General features: G+C 37.6%; 1 protein-coding gene across 4 annotated transcripts in view; it reads right to left on the bottom strand.

Moving 5' to 3' along the window:
* LOC139139060 (dynein axonemal intermediate chain 4-like) overlaps positions 1-13104 on the bottom strand; it is a 32445-nt gene extending 19341 nt beyond the window's left edge. For 2 of the 4 annotated variants that reach the window (XM_070707789.1, XM_070707790.1), the window contains exons 1-10: positions 12931-13084; positions 10076-10277; positions 8972-9094; positions 8385-8455; positions 7464-7573; positions 6912-7093; positions 4663-4770; positions 4006-4081; positions 3410-3538; positions 2013-2140 (exon numbers count right to left, since the gene is read on the bottom strand). In XM_070707789.1, coding sequence (XP_070563890.1) covers positions 2013-2140; positions 3410-3538; positions 4006-4081; positions 4663-4770; positions 6912-7093; positions 7464-7573; positions 8385-8455; positions 8972-9094; positions 10076-10277; positions 12931-12953 — 1152 coding nt within the window. In that variant the 5' untranslated portion in view covers positions 12954-13084. Of the gene's footprint in view, positions 1-2012; positions 2141-3409; positions 3539-4005; positions 4082-4662; positions 4771-6911; positions 7094-7463; positions 7574-8384; positions 8456-8971; positions 9095-10075; positions 10278-12930 lie in introns of all 4 variants that reach the window. The other 2 variants (XM_070707791.1, XM_070707793.1) reach the window with 2 other exon arrangements.
* Between the last annotated feature and the right edge of the window lie 182 nt (positions 13105-13286).

Here is a 13286-nt window from a genome sequence, read left to right as displayed (position 1 = left end):
CTGACGACGGACGCCGGACGGATACCCATCCCAATAGCTTCTATAGACTATAGTCTATAATAGCTAAAAAGTCTACACCTAGTTGTGTCTCCCTGTGGCTTTGGAACCCAGTCAAGAATTTGGAGTCGCTTGTTAAGATGAGTAGAAAGAATCTAGGAATTCAATATGGCTTTATCAAATCTTTACTTCACTGAGCACTGAATTTTTCCCACCAAAATTATAGTGTGTAACATTTTACCAATTTTGTGAATTTTTCAGTAATTTCTTTGACAATTTTGGACCAAATGAACATCACATTTTATTGGCTTCAGATTTTTATCAAAATTTTAGCAAAAATTAGAAAACAAGCGACCTAGCGGCCGATATAGCTCCGCTGTGTTTATGTACAGAATAACTATTTTTGACACATGTTGATGAAGAAGGTGGAAATCTTTGATAACTCAATGGGCAGTGGCCAGAAAAAAGTGGCTAAAATAAGCTGCAAAAATACAAAATTGAAGATTTTGAATATATCACATCCAATCATCCCTAAGAACATGTCAACCAAAGCTATCTGATGAGTAGTTTTTTGAGAATAAAATATTCTGACCAAAAATGGCAACAATTGCCCCCAAAAATAAAAATTGCAGATTTCATCATAATTTCAAAATATCACACTTAGTTCATATATAGAAACCTGTATACCAAATTTCAAAGCTGTTAGACCAGTACTTTTTGAGAAACGCATTTTTAGACCAAAAATGAGAAAAATTGCCCTAAAATTCAAAATTGCAGATGTCATCATTATTTCAATAAATATCATTTAGTTCATCTGTGGAAACCTGTATACCAAATTTCAAAGCTATCAGATAAGTAGTTTTGGAAATACACATTTTTTGACCAAAAATGGCAAAAATTGCCCCAAAATTATAAAATTGCAGATTTCATCATTATTTCAACAAATATCATTTAGTTCATCTGTAGGAACCTTTATACCAAATTTCAAAGCTATCAGATGAGTAGTTTTGGAAATACACATTTTTTTACCAAAAATGGCAAAAATTGCCCCAAAAATACAAAATTATAGATTTCATCAGAAATTCAATATATATTACTTAGTTCATCTATAGAAACCTGTATACCAAATTTCAAAACTATCAGACCAGTACTGTTTGAGAAATACATTTTTTGACCAAAAATGGCAAAAATTGCCTTAAAAATGCAAATTTGCATATTTATGCACAATTTGAACAAATCTGAAATAGATCATCCCTAGGGACATATGTACCAAATATAAAAGCTATCTGACCAGTAGTTTTGAAGAAGAAGATTTTTAAAGATTTTTTTACCAAAAATGACAAAAATTGCCTTAAAAATACAAATATGCAAATTTCACAACCATTTTAACAAATCTGATTTAAGTCACCCTAAGCAAACTGCATATCAAATTTCAAAGCAATCTGACGAGCGGTTTCAGAGAAGAAGATTTTTTTACCAAAAACACCAAAAAATGCCCCAAAAATACAAATATGCAAATTTCACCATGATTTGAACAAACTTAAGTGAGGTCACCCCAAGTGAACTGCATATAAAATTTCAAAGCAATTGGACTTGTGGTTTCAGAGGAGAAGGCAATTGTTGACGGACGACGACGGACGGACGGACGACGACGACGGACGACGGACGCCGGACGACGACGGATAATCAACCTATTTGATAAGCTCCGCGTCGCTGACAGCGGAGCTAAAAATGCATGGCTTTCTCTGTTAAAGCTGTTTGTACTCGATACTCTATGTACACACAAATTTGCTCATCAAACTTCACAACACATGAATAATAACTGGCTTTAATTTCTTTCAAATTAGTACACGATAAAGAAAAACTGTGTTCACACTATGCAATACATTCCAAAAACTTGACCTACATGTATCTACAGGTAATGTAGTCTGTCTCGTTTCAATTTATATTTTCTTTTCATTTGACTTTGTTGTCAAAGTCTAATGAAATGTTCAGCTGCTTGCTTGTCTACTCACCTTGAGAATGCTTTCGTCAATGGCTGCATTGACGTCTGTTGATGAGGCGGTATCTCTGCCAGTCAAGCCAACTACAGCTGTGCTCTCTGACTCAGCTATGGAGGCCGACATCATGCTGGATCTACTCTCTACGTAAAGCATAAAAAGATAAGCAACATTTCACCTTTCCACTGAGAGATTCGGGAACATTCTAATTTACTTTTCAATAGGGATGGGTGGGCTGCTATACTGGGAAGAAAGGGGTGAAAGGATGATAGCTGGATTTCATGTTGTTGCTATGTACTAGCATCTACTTTCATGTACACCAGTGTAATTGATGCTGATTTATGAAAATGAACGGTAAGCATCAAAATGAATGGTAAGCATCAAAATTATTTGCAAGTCCGGTGTGAAATGTTCAAATTACTCAAACCTACCAATAACCTTAGAATTATTGTTTGAGTATGGTTAAATTAAGTGACATTTTAAATTTGTGGTTTGTTACTTTGCGAATCTGACAATATCATGATTTTGCCATGGGGAAGGTCAATATTTCTTATCTTTCATCCTGCTCACCCCCTTTTCCCTGTAAACAGGTCCACACTCACCATTGACAACAAAGGGTTTGGGCCAAACCATGATGGCGATAGGGTTAAAAGAATGTATTAGGTATAAAAGAGAGCCAATAGCTTCACTCGAAAATCCATTTTCAGACTTCACTAGTGTCATATTCAACCAACACTGTTCCAGTGAACAGTGTGCCCTCTAAGTGGCAGCGAAAATTTTCTTTGGAGTCAAATTGAAGAAAACTTGATTTGCTGTCACCGACATGTATGGCGCTTTCCCGTGCTGCACAAAGTCAAGCACAAGGGGAGAATGTGAGAGGGGGGTTGTCTCCTCATACTTCTACATGGCTGGAGATGCATTCTGATGATATTTGAATGTGAAATTCTCTAAGATTTAAAAAACATTTGTATTTGTGGTGTAATTTTTGGTGTTCTGTGAATGACTTTCAATTTCAAGCCTACCATCGGTATTTTGCAAATGCAAATACTTGTGTCTCTAAAGAGAGTATAGCTGATTCTGTTGAATTGCCTTCACTTTCAAATTGCTATCATCAGCTATATGGCAAAAACAAATGAAGACTAACTGTATCGTAAAGCTGTCTGTGATCGATCTTTTGTCTGTGTCCTGAACAATGGCAGAGGAATTTCACATTCTATGAATCAGTATGATTATAATCCTGAGATCAAACAGACATGCCATTGAGTAGCTGCAAATAAGACCAGTACCTCCCTTAACTATTGCATCCCTTGATTCATAAAAAAAACAAGCAAAACTAAGAAAAATTTGGTTTCCAAGACTAAAATCTTGCAAATCAAGAGCTGTGGGATATGACATTGACTTTGTCTACTTACCAGGTCTATGACTGCTGGTGCGTGATTCACTGACTTTCTTTTCGACATCGGCTCCACTGACACCACTGACGTGTGTTTTACCGCTTCCTGGTCTGCTCAGTGGAACCTCATCTTCCTCCTCGGCAGCTTCTGCCAAACCAAATAAAACACGCAAATTACTAACTGTCGATCATGAACACAATGCTGTTCATTGGTTCTGCCCAAGTGTCCAGCAGATTTTTTCATCAACATACCGTAGGTGGTGATTGGCCAATATGAGGTATGTGAACGGTTTTATGGTGACTGCAGACTGCTTCAAAAACAATACACAACATCAAAATCTATTGAAATAGCTCTGGAAATAGCTCTGTAGAAGGAGAAACTAAAAAGGGCAAACAACTGTGTAAGTCTGCTATAGAAAGACTTACGGAATATATTCAGCTGTGATTTTTGTATATAATCTACAGCTAGAATCACATCCCACCAACTTGAAGATAAAATGTTTTCAATCTCATGTACGCATTTTAATCTTTAAGCAATAAGAGAGAGAGAGAGAGAGAGAGAGAGAGAGAGAGAGAGAGAGAATGGTAGAAATATATAGTTGAAAAGAAGTTTACCCTTTTCTTTGGTTTCAGCAGCCATTTGCTCGTAGGTGTCGTACATGTCCCAGTTAGTTGCCATGACGCTGGCATCCTGTTGACAGAGGATATGACATGGAATTTCATTTCATCAGATATTTCAGCATGATGGCAAGACTGAATTGACATTTCAGAACAAAAGTCTCACATCTACAGAATTTCAACCGATCCAACTTAGTAATAAGATAATTATTTAGAATGTAAAATATTGTGCGGTCGAGTCACTCGGATCAGAATCGCTGTTATATATCATTTGGTCAACCTTTGGGAATACTTTCCTTTCATAATTCACATGTCTTTTGTTTGGCAACTGAATTTATCTGAAAGAAATATTTCACAGCAAATCACGGCTTGATCCTTGGAATATGTCCAGCCATATCCCTGTATGTGTGATTTTTGTTGTGCCTAAATGTGAGAGTTCATTTTCAAAAATGTATTTCTCTAGTCAAATCAGTTGGTTTACCAAAACAGCATCTTTCAATTGGTTTATAGAATACATATATATGTATATAACTTAAAGAAAAAAACAAAATCTGTGTGTTGTACTGCTTATTACACTTATCGTTGCATTCTTTCAAAAATACAGAGACAAACTGCAAACTGCTCTTGAACATAAGAAATGTAAATATTTCTTACTGCGAGTGTTATCCTGTTGGTTTGGACTTCTTTCTGCTTGGGAGCTTCATTGAACGTTTGCATCCCACGCTCAGTATACCTATCATTGCCGACACGGCTCTTGATCAACTGAAGGAGGCAAACAAACAATTTTTGGAATGTTATTGAATGAAAACATTTTATATGCATTCTTCTGACTTCTTAGGTTACATTGGGATAACAGACTCACTTGCCTATATGATATGTCAAACATTGCTTTGTCAGTTTACAATTTACATCTCTCAAAAAACATGAAAGTGTACCCACTGAATCAGCTTGATCTATCAATGACCCAAGACAGTTCTCATTCACTAGATATACATTGTACGGTAGGACAGATATTCAGATTATCAAATTTTTTCAACACTTTTTTGATCTACCATATGTGGGGACTTATTTTAAAGCTGTTGGGACAAGAAAATTTCACAGTCTGAGTTTTTCAACTATCGAAAATTTTATTTTTTCCCCTTTATTTAATATATGGATGGCAGCCATTTCAAATTTCAAATACATATAAAGGTAAATGTCTAGGGATTTTGTTTCCCTAGTTCCAAACTTTGCATGGTGACCCCTGATTTTTATTCTTGATTTTGTAAGACAATGGTTGAAAGTTTCACTGGGGAGGGTTTGAACTGTTGAAGTGCATACTACCTTGTAAACGGGAACTTACAGGACCGTGGGCGCACAATAGGGGGATTACTGATGACTAAGCCATTTGCATACACTGGGCAGGAGTTTCGCTTGACCGTATGAGAAATTTGAATAATCATGATGGGCACTTTTGCGACATATGCAAATGGTCGTACAGGGAACACATTTTGAAACATATACGTTCTCTGACAACAAACGGAACATTTTTTCAGTTTATTTTTGACTCAAGTTTAGTCGCTATATTTCACAGACATCATACATGTATGCAAGATTCAATGACAATGAACGCCTGAAACATGGCAAAATCATGGGATTCTGGGACAAAACACGGCACGTCCAATCAGTAGTGTGGCTTTTTTACATTTGCATAGATTTACGATAATCCGGCTTTTATAGGGGGAGTTCCTGTTTAAGAAAATTTTACATATCATATTTACTAGTATGAGGCTCATGCAAAGAAATTTCTTGAAATTCCTAAATAAACTGAGAGTTCTTGAATATAGAAATAACAGACGACGCGCTGATTATTAATGTTTATTTATGAGCAAGGGCGAGAGGAGAGCCAAAAATTAACAAGCCAAGCCCGTTAATTTTGGCTTTCCTCGAGCCTGCGCCCATAAATAAACGTTAATGGTCAGCGCGGAATCTGTTATTTCCATTATATTATCAACGAATCCCAAAAACCGTCAAAATTTACAAAAATTTCCTGTGCAAACGACAACGGGGCCCCAGAACTGGTCAGTGAGAAGGGCATCCGCCGCAAAAATTTTGCAAATCCGGATATTTTTTTGAAAAAAGTGTCTAAACTTTGCCCACAAGTGCTCCATTTTATTTTGTGGTTGATTATGATCTTTGTACGAATCACAATTTTCGTTTTAGCTGTAAAGTTACTACTTGTATGTTTACGATATTATTCATATTCACGGGCATGTAAACAAACCATTACTGCGTATTTGTGGGCAGTCACGTGGTTCAGCTCGACCAATTAAAATGCGACGGACAGGGCATGGTAATATAATGTCCAATATACATGTATACAATTAAACACACACATAAATACCGATACACACACACTATGTAATACACAAAGTATGACAAAGTAGTATTCATGTACAGTATATGTTTCATGTGCATCAACAACCCATTCACCACAATGGTTTGGCCCAAACCCATTTATATCAAGGGTGATTGTAAAGCTATTTACAGGGTGAACAGGTGAAAATCTGACGATAACTCGGTACCAATGGTGTATATTCATCTTCATCAGATGGTATACTGTATACGTACACTGTGTAAATATACCTGTATACCGGTATGTAAACATCAATACAATGCGCAGAAATATGCACGCATAGATTACATTTATCTACCGTTACCATGACAAATACATACAGAACAACACAGAGGCAGGCTATGTGACATAGCAAAGATGATGATGGACACACAAGAAACTATGCCACACTGATCTTGACTCATACCTCTTTGTATGAACTTTAAATTTTCAACGCCTAACTCAACCTTCACCTCTTTATATTTATCTATGCACACAAGTAAGTCTTGAAGCCTAACTTGACTCTTACCTCTTTGTATTTGTCTATTTTTTCCTTGACAGCAGCAGCCTCATCGCTCTCAGCTGAGACACAGGTGTCAGTCATGTCCAACAGCCAGATAGTCTCTGTTTCTTCTAAGGTGATGTTGACTAACTTGGTCAGATCATCCTCCGTGAGTTCCTCCTTGACTTCTTCTCGTCTATGCTGAATGCCTTGATAAAATGGGAGGCACCGAAGAGTTAATGAAAGGCCGTACTCTGCTGATGTGTGTGCCTTGGCACTGGTATAGTTTGATGAAATTTTATATCATGGCAATACTTGAAATTATTGTTTTTCTTGTCTGTCCATCAGAAGGTCAAAATTAAACTTACTTGTATAGATTCTGGATGTACATGCCCATTCTTATCAACCTGACCTATGATGTACAAATACCTACTTCCATGAAATACTCCCATAATAAATAAACTCTCTGGGTGGCTTTTAAAATTTCTTTACCCATTCCGCTTTCCTTACACAGACCTAGGTAATTGTGAACAAAGTGAAAGGAAAAAATTGAAAGAGAGTTAGCATTTTGAGACATACTGTCTAATCCTGTGGTTATATCTGTAGCAGCACCGGGTTCAGCTATTTCATCTGACATAGACTCTGGGGTGGATCGTCCAGACTGGGAAGTGCTTCCACCGAATACAGACCTGGGGGCAGATGAAAACAATTATACTTCATTAATACGTGCTTATATCGTTCAAATAATAGCGTTCAAATAATATCGTACAATGAATTGGTTTGAATGGGAGCAATTTTACTGTGACATAACATGCACATCTAAGGGTTGCTCAGAATCAGGGCAATGCAATGTTATTTAGATCAGTTCCACAAGCTTCCCCTTCAGAAGTTGTAAATAGTCATATAAATGACAACACCACACTGAACAGGCAGAAAGATTTGTGATTCACTGTATAAAAGTGATGTAAACAGTTCAAACTATAAGGATGAATTGTTGCCATATGCTGGTTGAGTCAAACTGACATTATTGCTGGACTGTACATCGATCTGTAGACACAGTTCCTCTAGCGTGGAGGGACTGTGCTATAGACTACCAAAATACAGCAAGGATAATATTGATTCTGTGGCCTTCTGCAACAAACGAGAGCAAGAAGTCCTGTATTTGGTTATGGGTGATCAATAATAGGTGACATTGGATAATGGACCATGTTGTAATGGGTTAAGCCTGTATACGAAAAGACCATGGTACAAATACAATCACAGATATTACATTGTAATAACGCCTTTGTACACAATGGTTTGTGTGTACCGCCATCACAGAAAGAAATCTCTTGGGTGTTACTTTCTGTAGAACGCATCCTTTTTATTCTGGAGAAGAATTATTTCATTCTACTTGACTGAATGTTATCGGCAGGCTGAATAGGAGTGGCAAATTGAGAATGAAAATACAGTATTTGAGATAAGAGGAAGAGAATACACAAAAGGAAAAGGATCACAGACCTGGTGAATGGACCGGCAAAGCTGGCATTGCCTGTTTGATAGATGGATGCCTGGGACATAAGGTCGGTTGGCTGGAAAGGAAACAGATGTACCATGTTACTGAATATGGAAACTACTGCTAGTACCGTAGTACTCTCTATGATAATTTCCTGGTACATGTAAGATTACAACTTCAGCTCACGACAATGAAAGAGCCGAGGAAAAGATTTAATTTTTAAGTTTAAAATAGACAGAGCTGTTTGCAGAAATGATTTCCTCCATAAACTATCTACGTAAAAGGTAGTCTGTAATGTCTTCCTGCAGGAAGCTTCTTGAATGTGACTACAATAAGACTGCAAAGAATCCCTTTTGATGTTTTCTGTTCTACCTTTCACCACTTTGTGGTTTAGGCATGTTATAGAAGTGTTACAGATATTTGCTATTAAATTGGAGAAAAGTTGAAATGGTGCAGAGAAACCTTACTGAAGCTAAGACATTTTAATTTTTGCAAATATAATCTTATTTTGGCATGACATGAGGGGAAAAGGAATTCTAAAAAGGTATCGAGCACAATTTGTAGCAGCAATATTATACAAGAATGTACTTACTGTTCCTGCTGTGGATTCAGCACCACCATGACCAAATATCTTGCTCTGGTTTGGTCGTACGGCACTAGGATCAATGTGCAGCAAACTGAGCGGGGTGACATCATTACCCATTTCATCCAATACCTGGATGACAATCAAATATATCAATCAGCAATCTTAGATTGTTGACACTGTATTCTCATGGTTTTTTTTTAATTCCGCAATATTAGTTTTAAATAAAAAAGACTTTCAAATCACAAGGGTGCAAATATTATGTTTGATTTCTTTTCAAAGACAAGAAAATGTTGCTCAACATGTTTCTCATTCAAACCTGTACATTATGAGCAAGACTGTATTACCAGAATGTAACATGACACAACATTTCAATAAACAATTGTATCTATACCAGTTTGCATTAATTTCTATAACCACAAAGATACACCCCATTCTTGATGACTGAGACCGTTTAATACCTTCATGTCAATATGTACTGAAAGTGTTCTACAGACATAGGCGCATGTCTAATATCACAGTTTGAGATGTACATTATACGTAAACCCATGCATACGATGGCTGTTGATAACATATGGCAAAGGTGTGTAAAATGTTTGATACAGAAAGAAACATGGCACAAGGCACAGGTGAAATTAAATTCCATTGACCTCATGGTTGTTGGGGTTCAGTAAAGGTCATACGGTAACTGTCAAAATATTGTAAAAGGAATTACAGTATACGTAAAGAATAGCTTTCCAATGCGCTAATGCTGCACCAGCGCTGCGCTGGTGCAGCGTTAGCCCTGCGTTAGCACCGTGTTAGCGCAGCTCCAGTCTCAGTCAACAAACGCACACGAGCGCATTCTAGCGCTTCAATAACCCAACGAGCTCATTAATCAATACATTGTTTCAGTCATATCATGGACGTAAAAAAAAGACGTCTATGGTCCTATTCATCAAATCCAAACACCATACGAGGCATGGATCACTCCCTTTATTCACAGGTAGCATTTGAAATCGCTATTCCTGTCAGTTTATTAAAAACAGAGCACAGTGTAAAACCAAGGTGCACTCTCTGATACCAACAAATGTCTGATACCAACTTTTGACTAGATTTATTGTATAGACTTACAACAACACCATGGTGCTTTGAGCTGGCTAACTTTTGTTGTTCCTTGTCAAGTTTCCCTCCACTCCTTTGGCTGGATGATGTTGCCACTGTTGTTCTGGATGCGGCAAATGTTGTCTGTTTTTCTTTAGCCCTGGTCTGGCTGGTCGTCTGCAAGGTGCTTGTCTTGCTGCCTTTGTTGCTGGCACCGACCCTTTGGGCCATCCTTCAAATGTAGGGATACACAATAGATTGTTAACTATCAATACAAACAGATTTCTATATAAGGCAAAAATATATTAGGCGCGTTTCTCATGTCTCCTAATAAAAATGATACAGGTGTGTATTTTTTCCATTTTTGGAGCTAGCAAGATCACAAACTTATTACATAAAAAAACAGAACAGCAATGTTTCAATGCAATGATAATCCTGACACAAAGTGAGGTGACAATACATTGTATGATGATAATTGTTCAGGATTCTAAAGTGTTCACATGTTGTGATCCAACACAAAGACCCATTGGGCCATCATTCAAATGTAGGGTTACATGTTTTTATTAATCATCAATACCCACAGATTTTAAAGAAGGCCAAAATAAATTAGGTTTGTTTGTCAGGTCTCCATTGTCAACAAAAATTTTTTCTTTCATTTTTGTTTGTCTTTTTTGAGCTGGCAAGAGCAAACTTTTGAAACTTTTGACTTGAAAACAACAGAACAGGAATATTTTAATGCTATGATATTTCTGACGCACAGTGACATGACGATTTTATGATCATTCGTCAGAACTGTAAACTTTGTAACATACTTTAATATGATCTGCTGTGAATATTATTGAATTTTTTTCAAAAGCTCATTAAAAAATAGACTGACAAGGCTGGTCTAGATCAACAAGCATGGTAATGTAAAACAAACACTTTCTATTTTATGGCAATAGTTAAACACTTAATTTTTATTGTTTATATTTTAGGCAAGGATTAAGAGGACCAACTGCTCTACCAAAAGGTTGTCATTTCTTTTATCTGAAAACATTTCATTCACAAATCTCTGAAGACAATGTCGATGGGGGCAAGAAGCTAACCGCCTTTCTCAAGGACACGCCACAAAGCCATGACAAGGCTTTAAACCACGAAGGACTAATCGAGTGATTATCGGTCAAGCCAATTTTCTGTGGTGCCAGTGTCTCCTCGAAATAAAAAGTGGTATTTCTCAAGCCTGGGAACTTGCGTGGTAACTTCCATGATATTTGCGCAAGAATGACAGGAACAGTAGAGACAATCTCTTCCTGCTGTCAAAATACAATGAAATTTTTCATCACATTGTGAAATTCATGTATGTAAAAAATTCAATGTAGTCAGAGATGTTAATCACAAATTTATACTTTTACAAGAAAGAAAGCTGCAATGATAAGTAAGAACTGATTGTACCCCTGTCTTTGCTAACGCAGTAGCCAACATTACTCTTTACTGAGCTGTAGTCTACTGACAAGGGGTTGAGTTTACCTTGGTCAAGTTGACCAATTACATGTACCTATTGCATTAGTACACGTGTGAATGTGGGAATGAGCAGACTTTCTCAAATCATGCTGTGTCTTATCAGGAGAATGTTCCCTTTTACCCTGGTATGCCTTTCTGGTCAAAGGGCTATCAATGTTGTTCGCCCTCTGTGTAATTTGCAAATCTACTTGCACGAAAACTGGAAACTTTTCTCGTCCATGTGCGTAGTCAGGAAAAAGAAGTTGTAGGCTACGACATAAGTTTCTGGTCAATTGGACCCTATGCCGATTGGACCCAAGTCAATCGGACCCCGTGGTTGATCGCGAGGTTTTACCAAATATGAACTCATGCAAACTATTCGAGCATCGCTTTGGTTTAGCATACGTAGTTTCATGTTTGGAGTTCTCTAGCAATTCATGGTCTTAGACGGCCACCGTGTGTCGGCCTAGGCTCCAAAAGCTGGCCACTCAAATGTACCGTACGTACTGTACTTCACTGTTTAGTGCTGCGGGCCGGGTCACCGTCTCCGAGAACCAGCACTGTCAAAGTGAATTTCGTTGCACAATTATATAAAACCCAGAGACTGGAATAACAAACTATGCAATACAAGTCTTAGTCACTGTGTTTTTAATGCTGGTCAGTGATACTGGTCGTTGGCTGACCAACAAAATGTGAAATGATTTAATAATCTCTGTCTCTATCATTGTGGCCAATTGACTAGGGTCCAATCGGCGTGGGGTCCAATTGACCGGTTGCCACGACATATACTGTTAGTTATGGTGAGTTGTGGGTATGTAACAAATACATGTTACCATCTTTTGGTACCTCCATGATGTTACAGAGTCACAGGTATTTGGCAGAGACAGTAGATGTAGACTAATGGAGACTTATACTTTCTACAATTTCTTGTGCAATAATTTGTACCAACCATGGATACAATACTGCAGTCGTGCGTGGAATGTAAAATGCAAACAAATGACCATAAATTCGAGTGTGATCTGACCGTGATCTGACATCTCTGATCTGACAGACCATGAATGAAGCAATGTGAATTCATAGATGAGTGGTGTCAGTGACGACAAACTCGACACACGACTTTCCGCATCGAAAGTACCTGCATGTTGTCGACTATATTACATGTAGATATCCCGGCAACTATACTTGCCAATTAGAGTTTTTCTCGAGGGTATAGGCTGCAAGTGACCACACTCGTAAGACTGCACTTACAGGTGCTAGCACTATATACCCTATCATACGTACATGTAAGTATTAGGCCCGGGCGCTATACAACAGGTGTGATCGGAACACGAGCCTGTACACTGTTCCTTGAAATCGTACATGATGACGAGTCAGTTTTCGAAAGGCTAAGGAGAATATAAACTTACGCTTTGCTTTTGCCAGTCGACATAACTGTATGATCTACGAAGTACTATGAATCGTTGTCAACCATGGGAATAATGAACGAAATAGCGCTGCAGACAGATCGCTATATTCAAAATACTATGCTATACCGCGGTGTTAGTGTTGCTATGCAAATTTGCATGCGAAATAATAGGGTTGAAACACGACCTCTGATTGGGCAGTCTTTTGAGGTCATTCAAGAGGTCCACTAAATTTTACAAATCCCAGAACCTTGCTAGATGTCAAAATAGGTCCCACAGCTGCTTTCAAATGACAAGAATCTCTTGGTCCTTTATCCAAGTCGAATCTGATGAATTTTAGATTTTTTTTGAAACTAGCC

The sequence above is a fragment of the Ptychodera flava genome, chromosome 8 (genome assembly GCF_041260155.1).
Source record: "Ptychodera flava strain L36383 chromosome 8, AS_Pfla_20210202, whole genome shotgun sequence".
Classification (NCBI taxonomy): domain Eukaryota; kingdom Metazoa; phylum Hemichordata; class Enteropneusta; family Ptychoderidae; genus Ptychodera; species Ptychodera flava.
Note: the sequence above shows the minus strand (reverse complement) of the source record. Positions and strands in the feature narration are given on the sequence as shown.